This window comes from Somniosus microcephalus, chromosome 27 (genome assembly GCF_052327205.1).
Source record: "Somniosus microcephalus isolate GS21.2 chromosome 27, FLI_Smic_1.0, whole genome shotgun sequence".
NCBI classification, from domain to species: Eukaryota; Metazoa; Chordata; class Chondrichthyes; order Squaliformes; family Somniosidae; genus Somniosus; species Somniosus microcephalus.
In genome coordinates, this window is record NC_141013.1 from 3140323 (window position 1) to 3159737 (window position 19415).

At 44.0% G+C, this 19415-nt stretch overlaps 1 protein-coding gene across 5 annotated transcripts in view; it reads left to right on the top strand.

Moving 5' to 3' along the window:
• Window positions 1–107: 107 nt before the first annotated feature.
• Window positions 108–19415, top strand: part of zwilch (zwilch kinetochore protein) — a 40845-nt gene continuing 21537 nt past the window's right edge. For 2 of the 5 annotated variants that reach the window (XM_085968365.1, XM_085968364.1), the window contains exons 1-10: window positions 376–524; window positions 7481–7532; window positions 8660–8755; window positions 9855–9973; window positions 10968–11167; window positions 11720–11799; window positions 14568–14723; window positions 16370–16441; window positions 17882–17975; window positions 18685–18740. In XM_085968365.1, the coding sequence (XP_085824491.1) occupies window positions 472–524; window positions 7481–7532; window positions 8660–8755; window positions 9855–9973; window positions 10968–11167; window positions 11720–11799; window positions 14568–14723; window positions 16370–16441; window positions 17882–17975; window positions 18685–18740 (978 nt within the window). In that variant the 5' untranslated portion in view covers window positions 376–471. Of the gene's footprint in view, window positions 264–375; window positions 525–7480; window positions 7533–8659; window positions 8756–9854; window positions 9974–10967; window positions 11168–11719; window positions 11800–14567; window positions 14724–16369; window positions 16442–17881; window positions 17976–18684; window positions 18741–19415 lie in introns of those variants that run through there. The other 3 variants (XM_085968363.1, XM_085968361.1, XM_085968362.1) reach the window with 3 other exon arrangements.

The window sequence follows — 19415 nt, forward strand, 5'->3', positions numbered from 1 at the left end:
ATATGGAACCCGCCGCCAACCTCGCCCCGGCAAACCGCCGCTCACAGCCCCCACACCGCAAAGCAGAGTCTTTAAAACCGACCGTTCTGACTAAAGGACATCCTCAAAATGTTAAAAAGACTCGTTCTCCTCACAAAAAAACTAAAAGATTGCTGGCACTATTTTCTTTAAATGCTGGCACTATTTCAATGCGCAGTGATACACAGGCCGTTCACGTTAAAAGGCGGATAAATTATTAGTTAATCTTTCAAATTTATTTTACAGTATGTATTTTGTTTGAAAACGTATTTATATTCACTAATTATACTTTAAAATAATTATAACTTTTTAAAACATTGGACTTGCCTTCGGCGGAAGTGACGTTCGTTGCTGTAGAAACGCGCGCGCTGGGCGGTTGCATTTGAAAAAAAATCCTGTGGGAAATTTTTGTGAAAAAACAAGTTTAAAGAATATATATATCTATAATATATAATGGACTCGGTGGGTCTCCAGTCCGTCCGAGGCTTTCACACCTTCCTGCTGCAGTAAGTGTGTCTGTAATGACTTGTTGATGGAGCCAAAGGTCCGGACCTGGGGATTAATGTCCCTCAGCCCAGCTCCTCCTGTGGGGAATGTATGGGAGAGAGGTGATGTCCCTCAGCCCCAGCTCCTCCTGTGGGGAATGTGGGGGAGAGAGGTGATGTCCCTCAGCCCAGATCCTCCTGTGGGGAATGTGAGGGAGAGAGAGGTGATGTCCCTCAGCCCAGCTCCTCCTGTGGGGAATGCGAGGGAGAGAGGTGATGTCCCTCAGCCCAGCTCCTCCTGTGGGGAATGTGAGGGAGAGAGAGGTGATGTCCCTCAGCCCAGCTCCTCCTGTGGGGAATGCGAGGGAGAGAGGTGATGTCCCTCAGCCCCAGCTCCTCCTGTGGTGAATGTGAGGGAGAGAGGTGATGTCCCTCAGCCCAGCTCCTCCTGTGGGGAATGTATGGGAGAGAGGTGATGTCCCTCAGCCCCAGCTCCTCCTGTGGGGAATGTGGGGGAGAGAGGTGATGTCCCTCAGCCCCAGCTCCTCCTGTGGGGAATGTGGGGGAGAGAGGTGATGTCCCTCAGCCCCAGCTCCTCCTGTGGGGAATGTGGGGGAGAGAGAGGTGATGTCCCTCAGCCCAGATCCTCCTGTGGGGAATGTGAGGGAGAGAGAGGTGATGTCCCTCAGCCCAGCTCCTCCTGTGGGGAATGCGAGGGAGAGAGAGGTGATGTCCCTCAGCCCAGCTCCTCCTGTGGGGAATGTGAGGGAGAGAGAGGTGATGTCCCTCAGCCCAGCTCCTCCTGTGGGGAATGCGAGGGAGAGAGGTGATGTCCCTCAGCCCCAGCTCCTCCTGTGGTGAATGTGAGGGAGAGAGGTGATGTCCCTCAGCCCAGCTCCTCCTGTGGGGAATGTATGGGAGAGAGGTGATGTCCCTCAGCTCAGCTCCTGTGGGGAATGTATGGGAGGGAGAGAGGTGATGTCCCTCAGCCCAGCTCCTCCTGTGGGGAATGTGAGGGAGAGAGGTGATGTCCCTCAGCCCCAGCTCCTCCTGTGGTGAATGTGAGGGAGAGAGGTGATGTCCCTCAGCCCAGCTCCTCCTGTGGGGAATGTGAGGGAGAGAGAGGTGATGTCCCTCAGCCCAGCTCCTCCTGTGGGGAATGCGAGGGAGAGAGGTGATGTCCCTCAGCCCCAGCTCCTCCTGTGGGGAATGTATGGGAGGGAGAGAGGGGTGATGGCCCCTCAGCCCAGCTCCTCCTGTGGGGAATGAGGAGGGAGAGAGAGGTGATGTCCCTCAGCCACAGCTACTCCTGTGGGGAATGTATGGGAGGGAGGGAGAGGTGATGTTCCTTAGCCCCAGCTCCTCCTGTGGGGAATGTATGGGAGGGAGAGAGGTGATGTCCCCTCAGCCCCAGCTCTTCCTGTGGGGAATGTGAGGGAGAGAGGTGATGTCCCTCAGCCCCAGCTCCTCCTGTGGGGAATGTATGGGAGGGAGAGAGGTGATGTCCCCTCAGCCCCAGCTCTTCCTGTGGGGAATGTGGGGCAGAGATGTGATGTCCCTCAGCCCCAGCTCCTCCTGTGGGGAATGTGGGGGAGAGAGGTGCTGAGATTTGTTTCTGATTTCTGTATCATATTGGGTTGAGTACATGGTGGGTACGTGCCTGTCACTTGGTGTTGATGGTAATTAGAGTAGTTTGAGGTGATTAGTCATAGAGTTATACAGCACAGAAAAGGCCCTTTGGCCCATCGTGTCCGTGCCGGCCATCAGGCCCTGTCTATTCTAATCCCATTTTCCAGCACTTGGTCCGTAGCCTTGTATGCTATGGCGTTTCAAGTGCTCATCTAAATGCTTCTTGAATGTTGTGAGGGTTCCTGCCTCTACCACCCTTTCAGGCAGTGAGTTCCAGATTCCAACCACCCTCTGGGTGAAAAAGCTTTTCCTTAAATCCCCTCTAAACCTCCTGCCCCTTACCTTGAAACTATGCCCCCTGGTTATTGACCCCTCTACAAAGGAGAAAAGTTCCTTTCTATCTACCCTATCTATGCCCCTCATAATTTTGTACCCCTCATAATTTTGTACACCTCAATCAGGTCCCCCCCTCAGCCTTCTCTGCTCTAAGGAAAACAACCCCAGCCTGTCCAGCCTCTCTTCATAGCTGAAGCGCTCCAGCCCAGGTAACATCCTGGTGAATCTCCTCTGCACCCTCTCCAATGCAATCACATCCTTCCTATAGTGTGGCGACCAGAACTGCACACAGTATTCCAGCTGTGGCCTAACTAGCATTTTGTACAGCTCCATCATAAACTCCCTGCTCTTATATTCTATGCCTCAGCTAATGAAGGCAAGTATCCCATATGCCTTTTTAACCACCTTATCTACCTGTCCTGCTGCCTTCAGGGATCTATGTGCATGCACACCAAGGTCCCTCTGATCCTCTGTCCTTCCTAGGGTCCTACCATTCATTGTGTATTCCCTTGCCTTGTTTGTCTTCCCAAAATGCATCACCTCACACTTTTTTCAGGGTTAAATTCCATTTGCCACTGTTCTGCCCATCTGACCAACCCATCTATATCGTCCTGTAGCCTGAGGCTTCCCATCTCGCTATTTACCACTCCACCAATTATCGTGTCATCTGCGAACTTACTGATCATACCTCTTACATTCATATCTAAATCATTAATGTACACTACAAACAGCATAGGACCCAGCACCGATCCCTGCGGTACACCACTGGACACAGGCTTCCAGTCACAAAAACAACCTTCGACCATCACCCTCTGCCTCCTGCCACTAAGCCAATTTTGGATCCAATGTGCCAAATTAGCCTGGATCCCATGGGCTCTTACCTTCTTGACCAGTCTCCCATGTGGGACTTTGTCAAAAGCCTTACTGAAGTCCATGTAGACTACATCAACTGCACTACCCTCATCCACACACCTAGTCACCCCCTCTCAAAATTCAATCAAATTGGTTAGAAATGATCTCCCCCTGACAAAGCCATGCTGACTATCCTTGATTAATCCTTGCCTCTCCAAGTGGAGACTAATTCTGTCCCTCAGAATTTTTTCCAATAATTTCCCTACCACTGATGTTAGGCTCACTGGCCTGTAATTCCCTGGTTTACCCCTACTACCCTTCTTGAATAATGGTACTATGTTAGCTGTTCTCCAGTCCTCTGGCACCTCCCCTGTGGCCAGGGAGGTTCTGAAAATTTGTGTCAGAGCCCCTGCATTTTCCTCCCTTGCCTCACACAGCAGCCTGGGATGTGGGCGTCGCTGGCAAGGCCAGCATTTATTGCCCATCCCTAATTGCCTTTGGGATGGTGGTGGTGAGCCGCTGCCTTGAACCGCTGCAGTCCGTGTGGTGAAGGCACTCCCACAGTGCTGTTAGGGAGGGAGTTCCCAGCGACGATGAAGGATCGGCGATATACTTCCAAGTCAGGATGGTGTGTGACTTGGAGGGGAACTTGGAGGTGGTGGTGTTCCCATGCGCCTGCTGCCCTTGTCCTTCTAGGTGGCAAAGGTCGCGGGTTTGGGAGGTGCTGTCGCAGAACCCTTGGCGAGTTGCTGCAGTGCATCTTGTAGATGGTACACACTGCAGCCACAGTCCGCTGGTCGTGGAGGGAGTGAATGTTTAAGGTGGTGGATGGGGTGCCAATCAAGTGGGCTCCTTTGTCCTGGATGGTGTTGAGTTTCTTGAGTGTTGATGGAGCTGCACTCATCCAGGCAAATGGAGAGTATTCCATCACACTCCTGACTTGTGTCTTATGTGGCAAATTTTGTCTGATAACGCTCCTGTGAGCCGCCTTGGGATGTTTTAGTATGTTAATGACGCTGTATAAATGCAAATTGTTATGGTAAATATCAATGTAAGGATCTCTTTATTTAAAAAAATATAAAAAGGCTGTTTAATATGGCATTTGGGATCATTGGCTTTATAAGTAGAGGCACAGAGTACTAAAGCAAGGAAGTTATGGAAAACCTACGGATATTACTGGTTAGACCTCAGCTGGAGTATTGTTTCCAATTGTGGGCACAGCACTTTAGGAAGGATGTCAAGGCCTTGGAGAGGGTGCAGAGGAGATTTACTAGAATGGTCCCAGGGATGAGGGACTTCAGTGATGTGGAGAAGCTGGGGTTGTTCTCCTTAGAGCATAGAAGAGATTTAATAGATGTGTTTAAAATTGTGAGTTTTAATAGATTAGATAAGGAGAAACTTTGCACTGACAGGTGGGTTTGTAACCAGAGGACACAGATTTAAGATAATTGGCAAAAGAACCAGGGGAAAGAGGAGAATTATTTTTTACACAGCAAGTTGTTATGATCTGGAATGCGCTTCCTGAAAGGGCGGTGGAACAGATTCAATAGTGACTTTCAAAAGGGAATTGGATAAATACTTGAAAAGGAGAAATGTGCAGGAGTATGGGAAAGAGTAGGGGGAGTGGGACTAATTGGATCGATCTTTTAAAGAGCCGGCACAGGCATGATGGGCCGAATGGCCTCTTCTGTGCTGTATTATGTCTATAATTCATTGGAAGCATCCTATAGTTGCAGCAGTAGAGCCTTTTCCTCTGGTTTAGAGGATCATGATTCTGAGTCCCAACTTTATCTGATAATCTGTTGTCTTGAGGATCACCCGGTAAAATACAGCAATAAATGTCCCTGGTCGGAGTGGGAGAATAATGCAGCAGAAAGCTCTCCTGCTTTATAGAAGCACACCCCATTTTGGCTGAACCAGAGAGCTATCGCCAGCTGCAAAGTCATCACTGGAGGTTGTCCTGCTCTCCTGACTGAAGGGGGAGAGGGCCTTTTACAATTTAAAAAAAAAGTGGGGGTAAGAGGAAGATTATTTGAAGGAGATGATAAATTGGTTTCTGAAATAAAAGAAAATGCTTCAGAACTCCATAATACATTAAAACTCTTGTGTCTGTGTGCACATCCCGTCGACAAAACTCTACTTCCCGTTGTCATGTTTTCACACTTTCGTATCATTTTTTCTATAAATTCCTATATCCATGTTTATAATGGAAACTTCCTATGTAAACTTGTCACGGTGTAATTACGTGCTCCAGCCAGTGGTGGCGCTGTAGTGCCTCAGTTTTGCATCTCCTTGCTCCACAGCCTGTACTGCAGAGTAGCCCCTGAGCTCCAATGAACTCTTTGGCCGCGAATTTGCCAGCGCGCTCAGGGCGGGTTTGGAGGTGGGTCCGCTGTGAAAATAGCAAAGATTGACAGTGGGTAGGAAACTCGCCTCCACGCGAGTCTCCCAGGTGTCGGGTCTGTCAGCGGAGAACTCAATGCTGTCAAACACGGACAGAACAACTGTCAAACTCCATGTGGAGTTTAAGGAAACCGGCTGATGACGCGTCATCAAGTGACATCATCAGACCCGCTTCCTGTTAATTGGCCGGGAAGCCCGCCGCGGGCTTAACAAGGCTAATCAAGGGAAAATCCCGTTTACAGTGCGGCTGCAGCCAGGTTCGTGACTGGAACCCGGAAACCAGCTCTCCCGCCTCCGATGGGAAATTCGCGGCCTTTGTTTCTCTGCTTCCCAAATTGCTGTATGTTTTGATATGTAATAAATACTATTAATTCAAAGTACTATAATATATTTTTAAAAATCTGGTCCAGCTATGCTCCACCCTCAAACTCCGCTTCACCTGAAGACTACATTTGATCTTTATTTGCTGTGTGCAATGCCACAGGTGATCGACTATTTATAATAAAGTGCATTGGCTAAAGTTAAATTTTTTTCCCCAGTCGTATATTGGAACCAATAGGTTAAATTTGCCCAGTGACAACAGTGCGGTGCGTCATAAACACTGGAGGTTTATCAGAGCCTTGGTCACCACAACATAAGAGGGCTGTTTAGATGCAGAGGAGAGCGAAGAGGTTGATCCCCAGTGTGAGTGGGCATTGGAGGAATGCCTCAATATGCTGGAGATCTTCTGCCTCAAGAAAAACACGACTCCGATAGAATGTAAAAAACTTAATGGGCAAGATAAATTAAATGTAAAACAATATCTTCAGCCAAGCTAAGGCAGCTAGACAAGAGGGCATGGTTTTAGGATTGTGCACTGGATTATAGGAAGAGTGGTTGAGGCTAACACACTGAACTCATTTAAGAAGCAACTCCTTCATCCTTGCATTCTTTTGATCTTGTGAAATCTAGAAGAGCAGGGTTATTTATTCTGAGGCTTTTTCTTGTGTCTATGTACCAGGTACCATTCCTGGTAAAGAGGAAGAATAACTCCCAGGCTATGCTGAGAGCCCTCTGAAATCAACTGGTAGCAAATTGTCATGTAGGGTTAAACTCGAAACCTAACCTATCTTTCTCACTTGGAGTTTAATTCTTCATCAAACCCATTGCGCATTTGCAGAATTTTCTGATTTCAGTTTTTTTTAAATTTCTCTTGTCTAATTGGTTGTGGCACTCCTGACCAATTGGGAATGCCGTTATATAATGTCTGAGAATGCTCTCAAATGGCAGGAGCTGCCTGACAATACTCAGACCCACGCATTCAGCATTGGATCGGAGTGCTGAAGAATGTATTTTTCTTTAAAACACACCTGAGTTCTGATGAAAGTTTCCCAACCCAAATCTTAACTCATTGTTTCTCTTTTCAAATACAGATAGACCTACCATGTATTTCCAGCAATTTCTTTTGTTTTAGATTTCCAGTTTCTTATTTATAAATTTTAACAGCTATCTTATTGCAGTTTGTAATGCACATTGGTTTATTTTGTTTATGTGACTGAATTTGAAGTTATATAATGGTGTGCAGAGGTTCTTGTCTCCACGTTGCGAGTTTTCTCTTGACTTCTGTATTCTAGAAGTGTATGTCGAATGTCTTCATTCTAGAACAGAGAATAGCTTCTTCAGTAGGCAATCTGAACAAAAAATAAGCACCTGTATGAACAAGGATTGCCACAATCTGATTTTGTACCCTGTATTTCAATACATTTATTTTCTTACAGAATCTGTGACCAAGAAAAGAAAGGGATGTTAAAGGAGCCCATGGTGTATGAGGTAATCTGCTTGAACAACTGAGTATTTTGTGTTCTCCAACACCTCTCTTCCATTATCCAGCTCAGTAGGGTTACATTTTCTTGGTTCCGCTCTCGCCTGTCCATTCACAACCAGAGCATCTCCAGCACTGGCTTTTCTTCCCATCCTTGCACTGTCACCTTAAGGATCCATTCTTGGCCCTTCCTGTTCCTCATCTACATGCTGCCTGTCGGCAGTATCATCTGTAGACATGGGATCAGCTTCAACAATGCTGATGACACCCAGTTCCATCTTCACTGCCTCTCTCAACCCTTCTGAGCTGTCAGACTGCTTGTCCAACATCCTGTCTTGGATAAGCCTATGGAGATGTACTTTAGCATGATAGCCACTGAAAATATTCTTTAATTAATCTAAGCATTCTTGCAACCCTGACGATGTTTCCATTTAAATGTGGCTGTTTGTAACTCTGAGTGGGATAAGCAGGCAAAAGCTCCATGATCTTGAAATTAGCACTTGATCAATAGACTGAGGTCCAGTATGTTTAGCCACGGATCAGTGCAATGGAGCTGCTGGAGTAATAGATGCAATCCAGTAACAGCACATGCTCATTGTGCAGTGCTCCTAAACAATTCAAACTTCCTGGGCAGATTTTTTTCGAAGCTGCCTACAATAAACACCCATGTGCAAAGTATAGGTAGTGCAGCGGTGTGGTATATTTACACTTCAGTGTGCTCAATCGCAGTTAAAGGAATAGATAGATCTTATTTAAAGCCTCCTTCTCTTGAGGTCTCCTTGTGGCATTCCCCCTCCCAAGATACCAACAGGTTCTATTGCGATTCATGAGTTCATACACGTGATAGCTGCCTGCAGTGACCATTCCTCCTCATTTTTTTCACCTTTCCCCACCCCGTTATGTAGGGAAGTGTCTAGGCAGCATTGTACAATGTGGTTGAAATTGAGATCTCATCATGCAGGGAATCGCCTATGCCCATCTTGTGTTTTACGACTCTGGCGCACGAAATTAGAGCGCCAATGAACTATGCTATTATACTATCCCCCTGTCAGTACTGTGCTCTCATTGTTTGTGGGGTTGGTTAGATATGATTTTGTTTTTAAGATTTTCAGCTTTCTTCTGGGTTATTTTGTAGGATGATGTCCAAGTGCATATTGTAAGCGAAATGAACAGAAGCCCCTTGCACGCTTTCTGGAAGGAGAACATGCCCGTGTTTATAGCAGAAAGAGCAGTAAGTATGTAAAGTTAAGTAAAATGTAATTCCATAGTAATTTATTGAAGCACATGTACAGGGGGCCCGAGTTTGTAGGCGTGCCGATAGTGGGCTTCCAGTGGCATAATTTGAGGCCAGTTATCATCTCATTAAGATTGAAGTAAGGATGAGTTTGAGGGGGAGACTTTACTTGGTGACTGTGCCCTTTAGCTTCTCATCACTTCAGCAAGTTAAAAGGAATTGTTTCAAGGAGCTGCGTGCTTCTCGATTGCCACATACCAGAATTGTAACAGAAAGCATCTGCATAATAAGCATCTCTCAATGATCCTGCGTTTGTGTTCTATATTTGTTGAATTTTTCTGCCTATTTCGGGTAACATTTTCATTTCCAACCCTCCATCTTTGCCACCTTTCTGTTTGAGGCTGCTGGTTTACTAGAATTTGAGGTCGTTTTTCAGCCAATGGGAGCAATAAAAGAACCAGCATTGGATATTGTGCTATGTGACAGTTGCTGATCGCTCATGGGGAGGAAGCAGAATGAAGGAAGAGAGATGGGAATGATCACCCACAATATATAGTTAAAAACATTTTTAAAGTGAGGTAGGGAACATATTAAAGAAAACGTGAAAGAAATGAGAGGGGAGAGACAATTGTTTTGCTTCTATGTTGAGTTTTCTTGCATTTAAAAATGCACAGTGCATTGTTTAGTGGAGCAGATCCACTGTGTGATACAGAGAAGAACTCAAGTTTGATGTCTGAGTTGGCAGATCTTGGGTGAGACAGTGCTGCTAACACTAGAACTTGCCTCAGTATTGCTATTCTAGGGAAGATACGAATTGGCTGGGTTGCATGCTGCTAATTGCTGTCTGGTAACTGTTGCTGATGTGTGAACATCTGGTGAGGATAGGATCGGGCTGGGCTCTGATTCCTCTCCACAGTTGAATAGCCCATTGATGCTCACTATTTAAGGTCACACCTGAAGAATGAGTTTGGGAATTTTTGTCTTTGTGAAGCATGGCTTTAAACAGAAACACTCTTCTTGATGAGCTTTACAGCCATGCTGCCTATGTATTCTTTTCAGTTGCTTGGCCTGACTGCAGTTCTCTCTTTTCTTGCAGCCACTTAAAGTGGATGAGGACCACATGGAAGGCTCTTATAATAATGAAACCAGCAATGCAACATCTAGCAACTTAGAAGAGAATGTGGGGCTATTGCCCCTCTCTGTCATGAAGGCAAGGTAACAGGCAAAGTAGTGGCACAAGCCAGTAGCATATATAATATATATTGATTAAAAGAATTGGATTCTCGGTCACTTTGCTTCGCAACAGTCTTGCAGAAACGCTGTTCATCTCTGATTCCCTACCCATATAAAATGCACTTTGAGATTAAAAAAAAAAATCCAATCAGGTTCCTTGTGAGCAATGTTCTCGTTAAGCTGCGCGGCCGTGCAGCGTTCTGGAGCTCCCGCGCAGCCATCTCACCGGCTTTTAAATGGGAAAAACCGGGCATGCACGGTATTTTGAATGAGGTACACACACACACACACACACACACACACACACACACACACACACACACACACAAATTAAAGGGGACATCTCCCTCTTCTCCATACAAAACTCTCGTATTTAAATCATTTCATTTTTTTTTTGAAGGAATGGGCGGGGGGTGGAGAAATCACATGACTACTGTAAACTTGGAACAATCTTAGAGGCAGTGATTTCTTCTGTTCGGTTAATGACTTGATCTATTTGTATGTGGAGGTTAAATTACATCTGCAGGGTGAGGAGAGCCATACCAAAGGTGGATAATCTAACATTACATGTCACTGATAGTTGGTGACAACCACATTGAAGGATTAATGGTAGCAACATAATTGCAAGTTTTATTGAGCTGGGATAAAAGTCTCAGCGGGCAGTTTTAACGCAGTTCTCGGTGTGAACCAATCTGCAGTGTAATATTAGCCATAATTCCAAACTGAATTGGTAGTGTGACAAGGCGTAATGCTGGGGTAATCTTTACTCTGCACCAGACCTGGGAGGTCTCCACACTGTCAATAGTTGCCAGAACTAGAAAAGCTTTTCATTTCCAGTAATGGTGTCCTTTTTTTTTTTTGGGCTAGCACAAGAATTCACCTGAATAGTTTTTAAGTCATGTGTATATACTGTTGATGCCTGTTATATTGCTTTTTCCATCTCTAATGTTTATCCATTTCTTTCTCCTCTTTGCAGACAGTTGGTTTCCTGGTACACCTTGGCCCATAATCCACAAATGTCCCAGGTGATCAACTGCAGTGCACCTACTGCACTTCCTCTGCTGTGGGTTAGATGTGATGGCTCGGACCCTGAAGGCACTGTTTGGTTGGGAGCTGAACCCGTTAAAACCGGGAAGGAGGTTACCTCAATAGTTTTCCACATAGTCACATGCACCGGTAAGATGTCAAAATAGCCCTTTCTAAAAGAGCTGCGTTAAACATTAGCTCAGTCATCACTGCTGGGAGGGTGTAGTTGCAGCCTGACAAGTTTACATAGACAGTTTCCATTTAAAATGTGGACATTGGAATTTATAATGGAAATATAAAAATAAGGACGGAATATAATATGACTTTAAAATGGGACTACAGTATTCCTGTGCACCTTGGTCCAATTAACCCTTGCCTTCTAACTCTGCTCCACCTAAAGATTACATTTGATCTTGACTCCCCATGTGCAATGCCATGGGCAATCGACTATATATTTTATATATCTATATTATTATTCAACTCTAATGGAACAATTGGATACACTATAGACTCCATGTTAACTGTTGTAAAGATTCCCTGCGTGCTTGTGTCTGTCAACAGTAATTAGGATCTGAATAATGTGAAATGATTTACAGTTCTAGTGACTCTAGTGACTTTTAATGTCAGGTTTATAGTGGACAGAGCATAGACCAGCTTTGTGTTTGAACGTTATTTTCAAAGTGTTATTTCTCATTCTTTTAGGACCGATTGTCGACAAGAGCTCTTTCACAAACGTAGACCGATTGAAAACTACCCACAGGGATAGACATCCTTGTTGTGCTGTAGGTATAGCTCCCCCCCCCACCCAGTTATAAATAGCTTTGGTAAAACTGCAAATTCTAAAATAAAAACAGAAAATATTGAAAATATGTAGTAGTCTGTCCGCATCTGAAAAAAGGTTACGGTTTTGGGTACAGAACCTTTGTTGTAACATATTTCACAGTTCTGACAAAGGTTATGTACCTGAAATGTTAACCTGGGTTTTCTCCTCTCGGGTGCTCAGATCTACCATTTTCTGCTTTTATTATACAGTAGGATTGTGAGCATACAGTAGGATTGTGAGCATACAGTAGGATTGTGAGCATACAGTAGGATTGTGAGCATACTTAGATGGTGTAGTGAATTATAAAAAGAAAGACTTGCATTGCTTTTCCACAACCTCGGGACGCCCCAAAGAGCTTTACAGGCAATTACGCAGTTTTAAAGTTAGTTACTGTTGCAATGTAGGAAGTATGGCAGCCAATTTGCGCACAGCAAGCTCCCACAAACGGCAGTGTGATACTGATCAGATCATCTACTTTAGGTATTGGTTGAGGGATAGATTTTGGCCAGGACACGGGGAGAATTTTTGAGTCAAAGGGTAGTTTTAATGTATTCAGGCTCAGTTACCTGAGATGAAGGGTGTAAATGCTTCAAGAGTGGTACATTTTACCCATGAAATTAGAGTCTGATCTGTCAGCAGTGGAACCCTTTTATAGTGATACTGTATTTGCCAGATCATTCTCAGTAGATTGGTCACAAACCCATTATGCTTCCTCAAAACAATGCTCTGCTATAAGAAATGAACTTCCATTTGCTTTTGTCAGTTAGATCATTGTTGAGGATGGTCTTTGACATTTTCATCTCCCTCCTGCCCTTAAACTTAGACTTCATAGTTCTTGGGTGTTAACCGTGGCAGTGGTAGCACTCGTGCCTCTGAGTCAGAAGGTTGTGGCTTCAAGTCCCACTCCAGAGACTTCAGCGCATAATCTAGGCTGACACCCTATTGGAGTACTGAGGGAGTGCTGCACTGTCGGAGGTGCCGTCTATGGTAAACCACTGTTATACCTGTCTGTAGAGGTATGTGTATTCCACTAGGTACAGGTCTGGACATGCCTCGGCTGACTCCTCCCACTATTCCAGGTATATAAGTGACTACCTCCCAGTCCCTTAGTATTCTGGACGGGTCGACCACTCGAGACAAGACCTTCATTCTTTAGTTAATAAAAGCCTGATTGTTACTCGCTCAACCTCAGTCTTTTGAGTAATTGATGGCGCATCACTGGTCTTTCAGATGAAATGTTAAGCCGAGGCCCCGTCTGCTCTCAGATGGATGTAAAAGATCCCTTGGCACTATTTGAAGAAGAGCAGGGGAGTTCTCCCCAGTGTCCTGGGTCCAATATTTATCCCTCAACCAACATCACTAAAACAGATTATCTGGTTATTATCACATTAGAAACATAGAAGATAGGAGCAGGAGGAGGCCATTCAGCCCCTCGAGCCTGCTCCGCCATTCAATGAGATCATGGCTGATCATCCAAACTCAGTACCCTGTCCCTGCCTTCTCCCCATATCCCTTGATCCCTTTAGCCTTAAGAAATATATCTAACTCCTTCTTGAATATATTTAATGAATTGGCCTCAACTGCCTTCTGTGGTAGAAAACTCCACAGGTTCACCACTCTCTGGGTGAAGAAATTCCTCCTCATCTCAGTCCTAAATGGCTTACTCCTTATCTTTTAGACTGTGACCCCTGGTTCTGGACTCCCCCGCCATTGGGAACATCCTTCCTGCATCTAGTCTGTCTAGTCCTGTTAGAATTTTATAAGTTTCAATGCTATATATGGGACCTTGCTGTGTGCAAATTGGCTGTCACGTTTCCTACATTACAGCAGTGACAACACATCAAAAGTACTGTTTACCAGTAAAACGCTTTGGGACGTCCCGAGGTTGTGAAAGGCGCTATATAAATGCAAGTCTTTCTTTTCTCAGTGTACCAACATATCAGGGTCACCGGTTGTGCATTGGGTATGTTAGATAGACCAGAAAGATCCTTTGATCTTCACCTGTGATAGGTTGATTGATCTTGACCACCTTAGTAGAAGCACAGTTAGCTTTAGTGCCCCTGGGTTAGGGAGGCGGCATATCAGCCAAGGTTCCTGCTTCTGATTGCTATGCAGTGTTCTCTGTTGGAAATTCTGCATGTGTAGGTGGTGGTTAAGGACAGTATTGGGTTGATGTGATGCCTCCATTTGCGGCAGCGAGGAAGAAACTACTTGACAATTTCAGCATGGTAGCCCAATGGAGTGGAGCTGTTAACGTCTTCCTCACTCATAACATTTCATCTCTGAGTCTCCGGAAGTTATTGTGTATTCAGCCAGACTGATTTTTGCAGCAAGCAAAATTTTAAAGCAACAAACTAACTCTGAGATGGTTAGAAAAGTATGTGGAGAGTTTCCTATGATCAGAAATGTGATTGAAACTCCCTATTTGTCACACAACGTGTCTACAGTTCCAAACACTGAAGGTGTCTGACCACAGATGTAGTTCGAAGGGGGAGAGGACAAATGGAAGTTAAGTGTTCCTCATAGAAATAGAGGTTGGGCCATTCTGGGCCATTGTGTAATTCATAGTGGCTGGCAGAAAGCCTTCCTGCTTTCTTGGCAAGGCTATAATACATGATGTGGGAAGACCTGAGGACACGGGGAAAGATCTTTTAAGTTGGGGGGAATAAACATTAGGATACAACTCTACTGATTTCTAAAGTGTAACAGCTTATTGTCTTGATTCAGGTAATGACCAAGGGCTATGCACAGTATGATCTGTTTGGTGCCACTGTATTGGAGAATACAATTATGGAGTCCCAGAGTAACATTACGGTGGATTTCACTTGGAACAATGTGGAGAAAATCTTAGAAATCCCACCACTTACATCTGTTGCCACACTGGTAAATAAACAAACTTTCGAAATGAGCTTCTCTTGCTGTACAATCATTATAGAAACTAGAGCAGCTATCACATACACCGTGACAACGAGGAGCATATGTTCTTTTGGGCAGTTTTCTCTCTCTCTCTCTCTCCTGTGCCTTTTTTTGATGCCGTGCGATTGTTTGCCCAAGGACAGGCAGCTGACTCGATCCCAGGTGTCTGCCAGTGTAGTAGAAAATTCTGTTCCGCCATTTGGCGATTGTTGCCCATGGTGATTTTTCCCTGCCTACTTCTGCAGTGGCTTATCTGTGTGGGAGATCTGCACTGTGTGCTCCTAAACTCCTTCTCAGCCGTGTCACGAGGGTGCTGGGTAAAGGCTAGTGTTTCTGTGCTGGGGGAGAGAGAGTCACTCCTGGCCTCGCCTCTTGAATTCTTAGAAGATCAGTTACACAGTGGCATTGTCAGATGTTTGGAAGCAAGTCTCCTGCCTGAGGAAAAGGGGTGGGGGAACAATTTCATTTTAACAAAACGCACATTTGGCTTTGCAGGAGGCTATGTGGATCTACCCAATGTATTGCCAAATCTCAGTTTAGTTTAGGTGTTGGGTGGCTGTGATTCCCATTCAGGCTTTCCCTGTCGAAAATTGGCTTTTTTTCTGATTTATAAAATTATCCGTAACAAGGTTTTTATGCCCTGTAAGTCCCGGAAATTAAATGTTGCGAAAACAGCATAAAAAATCTGAATTAATGTGTTGGCACATACGAAATGAAAGTTGTTTTACAGCAGTGTAAAAGAAATGTGCATAGATTTTTGGGTACGAGTGCTCACTATAAATACAAGCCTCCATTAATCTGAGGAGGTTTGGCGCATGGCCCCAAGAAAAGTCAAGGAGAGGGGAGAGGCTTTTTGGCTCACCGACACTTACCCCAATGCCATCCAACTGATTCCTGAAGAACACCAATATTTTTGCTTCTACCTCCTGGCAGGTCATTCTAAATATTCTATACTTTGTTTACCAGTTAGTATTTGATATATTTTGATGTAATTTAATATTTTACTCTACTATTGATGTAATTTTAATATTTTGTACAAGAATGAAAACTTTTGAAATAATTCATCAGTGATTTCACTTCAGTAGTTTGTTGGAAATGACTGGACAATCGGAGGCGAGTCTGGGCTGTACTCTACAGTGCAGGAATGAGATTAAGTACAGGAAACTTTGTGATATCCGGCACCGACGGGACCGAGCTGTTGCCGTCCATCAAAACTGCCGGACAAACCAGCGCTAATGTTAAAACATACAGAGCTTTTGAGCTCCGTACCTAGCAACAAACCCTGTTGCAACAGCTTCTAAACAGTCGGCCGTAGCTTGCAAGCGTCTCTGAAGCTAAGCAACAGCTTTAGCTAGACCTTGCAGAGCCTGACTGGTGGGGAAAAAAAGCAACGAAAAGAAGAAAAACTTACTGAACCGACTCCTGAATTTTGCCGGTGGATCGAGCATTCCAGACAGTTAACCTCCGGATAAACCAAAGTTTCCTGTACCTTGCATGTACTGGTGCAGGTTTACTCTCCAAATCCCCTGAGGTAGATTGGACAGAACTGCTTATTTTACATTGTGCTTCTGTTAACAACAGTTTTTTCCCCCTTTATATTTGTGGCTGTTTAGAATATCAAAGTGGAACCTGGAGACATGAGAAGTCCTGTTGTTCAAATATATAAGGAGCTAGAATTTCTCCTTGTAAGTATTTATTTCAAATAACTATTGCATTCATAGAGTTCTTTCACAAGTTGATTTTTAAATACAGAATCATTTAGGTGTGTTCTAACAGATTGCAACTTGAATACATTTCTTGTTTTAAGCAAACATTTCCCAAAGGTTTCCTTAGTGTGTTGTGTGTAACAAAATTGTAAACCCTTACACACTGCGCACTGAGGAAATATTCCCCCATGGTGGTAAATGAGAGAGCTGGGGTGGCTTTGGTCACAAAAACATTTTTTCTTCATAACGCTATTTAAATAGCTTGTGATAAAATTGTTCACTGACATTAATTGGTTCAAATTCTTGAACCTCCTATTTGTTAAAAGCTTTTTGATTTGGTGTATAAAATTTAAAGCAGTGCTACGTTAGTTTCTGTTGATGGTAAAATTGGAACTCTAGTAATCACCAGTTATTTTTTTTTGTAGTTTAGTTGTAGCTCTCCTGCTACCCTGCCCGGCTGTATTCTGAAATATGGGGGGCGGGATAGTTGAATTAACTGCATGAGCTTGTCTTCTGAGCAGCATAAGCAGAGTGCCAGATGCTCTACGTTGACTTAATGATATCTGGCAGCCCAGTGCTCTGAATACTGAAAGAAATAAGCAAGTTAAAGGTTGCTGATTTAAGAGGAAAAATCAGTCAAAATTTAATGTAGGAAATAACCAATTTCAAGAGAAATTTTGCCCAAGTTGGTAAGACTTGCGCTCGGTCCCCAGCCCCTTTTGCCATATATAGCATGACACATCTGAGTAAGAAGGAAAGAGTCAGTAACTACGATTTTGAAGTTCATGCTTAACCAATTTAGCTCTCACTTCCTGATCTCTGTTGGTGTCCACCCTCCAAATCCCCCTTCCTGTTTAAAAGTCTTTTGATGTTTGCTCTCCCCGGGGCTGACTGGGTTTGGTGTGGTACTGAACCATTCAGACCACAATGTTCCGGGTTTGATTTCCAATCTCTGCTGGGCCAGCTGATCTTAGCCTGGGTATCGGGTGTGGTGCAATAATTGGACTCGTCGCTCGAGTTACGGAGAGAAAATCGGCCGTTGTTCCTGCTTCTGATCTCTATCCAGTGACTTCTGCGGGACTCCTGTATGAACATGGGTGAAGACAGGATTGGGCTCAGCTGTATTGTCCCTTTTCCCCATCTCTGCCCTTACCCATAACTGGTTGGCTCTCCCTGCCTAGGTGCTCATGGAGAATGGCACTTGAACAAGGTCAATGCAGCTATAGCCCAGCAAGAGTAAACTGGTTAAGGATAAGAGGGGAGAAACATTAAGGATAATGGGGTGAGAAGAGATTTTTTAAAAAGTCTATGGAAGATGGTTTGCAAAAGTTTTAAATACAAGTTCTTTTACGGATATTAAGCATATTAAGGATGTTCTAGTTTGAATGCGATGACCTAGTTTCTCCTGTGTTGTGACAGGTTTTAGCTCAAGGTTTGAAAACAGGTGAAACAGAGTGGCCAGAAGTTCTAGAAGAAAAAACTGCAGTTAATGTTGTGCAGGAGTTAATGGAAGGTACACACTTTTCACATTTGAACAACATCTGCTGTAAAATTTAGACTTTGTCATATTTTGGGCTGGATACTCGAGTATAATTGAATACAACTTGTCAGCAGTGTTACTGTGACTGCCAAGATATCTGTGAGCTCAATGTACTCTTCACATAGTAATCATGTCTACAATGGATACTGCTATCGAGGCGGTTTTCCCCTAAATATTGTGCTTGAAGTGGCATGCTAAAACATTCCAAACACTCCCATGCCAATCAGAGGCAAAGCTTCCTTTACTCTGTGGTCATCAAAGTGAGGGGTGTTGATGGTGAGGAATGAAACATTTCTCCATTTTTTACAATGACAGCGGCTGAGGTTTCATTCCCATCAACGCTGACTGGATTTTGAACCAGGTTCTAGAGAGGGAAAATACAGCATTCCCCTTTCTATGTTGGGCCACAAGTTTGGAGATGGGATGGAAAACCCCACAGATTTGTTCACTTTAATAGATGCTAGAAATTGCCTCTTGTTCCTCATTTGATAAGAGTTCCAATATATGTGTTAATATTGTGGTAAACTAATTGGCCAAATCATACTGAAAATTGTGGCGTTGTGCATGTGGTATAACATGAGAACAGTGCATTTTGGGCACTTTTTCTGCCACGAATAGACTTTTACATTGCACTGTTTGTCCTAGCACAGAATTTTTTTTTTGCATTTTATGTCTGATACAGACCTAAAGAACCAGCTCAACGTGCCTCAACATCAGCCAAAAAGAAAGGAGACTGAGGTAAGATCTTCTGATAAGTGGAAACCTTTTGGTGGGAACTGATGTGGAAAATGTAACATTGCTTTTATTCTGTTAAAGGAGGGTGCTCTATAGGTAAGCACGTGAATGTCTGTGATTATACATCTTGTTAAAATTGGATTCAGTGTAGCTCACTGGGGAGTCCTGTCAGCCCTCCTTTCATTCAGTAACGCCATGACACACATGACCTGTGTAATGTCAACTAAACCAGTTCTCTTTGGTTTGTGTTCCAAAACCAATTGCAACTGTTTCCAGTCAGTGCTGGTCTAAAGAGTTTTAGCTACATCAACAAGTGAAGTTGTTCTAAAGTAAGGGAGTTGTGTTTACAAAGGAACAATGAGAAGCACATTAGAGTTTGAGTCCCCTATAGTCTAGGTTCAGATTGTTTAGTTTGTAAGGAGGAGAGAGAATGGTAAATCTATCTTGGGTTTTGTCTGTAGTACACTGTTACAAGGTACTGAATATAAATGGGCTAAGAGATTTTGTTTAATTCATCTATTTAAGTTTTTTTTAATAGATTTAAAAACATTGAATAGAATAATTTAAAATGAGAGTGTGCTATGCTTGAGCATGCAAGACATATGTGAACTTTAACTTCCCAATAGTTATTGTGTCACACTGCTACTACTGGGGGTGCTAGTCAATTTGCAAATGATT